Here is a 1,916-nt window from a genome sequence, read left to right on the forward strand (position 1 = left end):
CCCCGGCCCCGCGGAGCTAAGCCGGTGGGAAAAAGGCGACGAGAGGAGGAAAAAAAAAAAAAAAAAGGAAAAGAAGCAGTCCTGAATCTCCTCCCCACTAGCTCTGATCATGCACTACAGCCTACAGCTACCGCTCCTCCGCGGGCCAGGGTGACAACACGGCATCTCCAGCGTTCCTGCTACAGACACTAATTGCGATACGAGTTTCTATCAGTTCCAGCTGATTTATTAAAATTGTAAAGATACAGACTTTCAGCATTTAAAAAAAAAAAAAAAACAGGCTATGATGTTGACAGTGCACAAGTCTGCTTTTGCCATCATTTGCTACAAAATATGCAGATGGTCTGTACTTTAGATTATATTGCACAACATGAGAAACTTTTTAAACTATGTGCCTTTTTTCTTTTTTTTTTTTTTGCTAAAATCGAGAATCCAGTTTCATACCTTCCATCTGGGGCCCCATCCACATATCACAGCGTATGAGATACATAAAATCCTACTATAGTACAGTACATATACAATCTTTTAAACTAAGATAACAGCTCTGAGGTCTATATCACCATTTTCAATAAATCTTTACCTACAAATATTGAACAAATCTGAACTATAGCTGTACAAAAAAAGTGTTTGTTTCTTTTTTTTTAAACCACAAGGCCTTTAGATGCAAGGATTATTTTTTAAAATTTTAATCCTTTTAAAACCAGGACGTAACGTACCAACAAACTTGCATGCTAAAAACAGAGAAAAACAAAGAAAATAAAAGGGAAGAAGTGCCTGAAAAGTCTTACTGAAAAAACACAGCAAGAATGTTCCCTTTTCACTGTACAAAAATACGCCTGAAAATATATTAATTTTTAAAAAAGACTGAGGTCTGTTATGTATCAAAAATGTTTCAATACCTTTTTGTACTGAGGTCTAGGCTGTCTGGTATTCAATCAAGGAGGTATAAGGGAACAAGTTACAAAAAAAAAAAGTTGGCAAGTAGAAATCACATTTGTAAAACCATAAACAATTTGATCTGAAAAGTAAACTCTGATCTTAAGTCAGTTCAGTTATTTGTAAGCGTTTGTACAGTCTGCATTTTTTCAAGCTCCCTGCAGCTTTGTTAAGAATCGGATGCATAGAAGACATCAGTTTTCTCCCTCCAAAAAAAGTTGCAATGGTCCCTTTCGGAAAAAAAAAATAAAAAATCATAACAGTTCGTTAAGATCTCTCACGGGAAAAAAAAATAAAAATCCACAAACCCCCTTGAGTAACAGTTGTGCTGCCAAAAGACTTCTTTGCAGACCATCTTCCAGACTTCAATCAGAGACCGACAAGCTTCAAACAGCGCCTTCTGTATCATTTTTCCCCCAGTCCCATTTGCCTTTGCTGTTGTTGTTGTGATCACCAAACATAATAAAAATTAAAAAAACACAAAAAAAAATTTAAAAAAATCACAACTCCCGGGCTCGGAACTAACTTCGAGATTTTTTTTTTCAAAGAAAACAAGACTTATTTTTTAATCATTATCATGATCATCATCATCATCATCATCATCGCCGGCGTCGCGCCGCTCCAGCTCCGCCGCTCTCGCCGTCCGCCCTGGCCGCCGCCCCCGCTCAGTACGTGAACACCAGGTCGGAGAAGTTCGCTTCCAGCCAGTCGCCCGCGATCATCTCGCTCAGCTCCGGGGTACAGTAGTCGGGGAATTCGAAGTGGGAGCCAAGGCTGCCCTCGCTGAAGGAGTCCAGGTCCTTGTCCACCAGCGAGAGAGAGAGGTTGCCGCCGGCGGCGCCCGCCCCCAGCTCGGCGGCGGCGTGGCCGTGCTGGGAGAAGTTGAGGCTGAGGTCGAAGAGCAGGTCGTCCGCCTCCTCGCTGCCGGCCGATGAGGTGGAGATGGACCGGGAGGAGGGCGGCGAGGGGCCGGGGGGGTG

The 1,916-nt window shown here is 42.5% G+C and overlaps 1 protein-coding gene across 1 annotated transcript in view; it reads right to left on the bottom strand.

Moving 5' to 3' along the window:
• Positions 1–210: 210 nt before the first annotated feature.
• Positions 211–1,916, bottom strand: part of SOX11 (SRY-box transcription factor 11) — a 2,600-nt gene continuing 894 nt past the window's right edge. The window contains 1 exon segment of the mRNA XM_031061283.1: positions 211–1,916. This exon segment is cut by the window's right edge and continues 70 nt beyond it. Coding sequence (XP_030917143.1) covers positions 1,602–1,916 — 315 coding nt within the window. The 3' untranslated portion in view covers positions 211–1,601.

The sequence above is a fragment of the Geospiza fortis genome, unplaced genomic scaffold, assembly GCF_000277835.1.
Source record: "Geospiza fortis unplaced genomic scaffold, GeoFor_1.0 scaffold139, whole genome shotgun sequence".
Lineage (NCBI taxonomy): Eukaryota > Metazoa > Chordata > Aves > Passeriformes > Thraupidae > Geospiza > Geospiza fortis.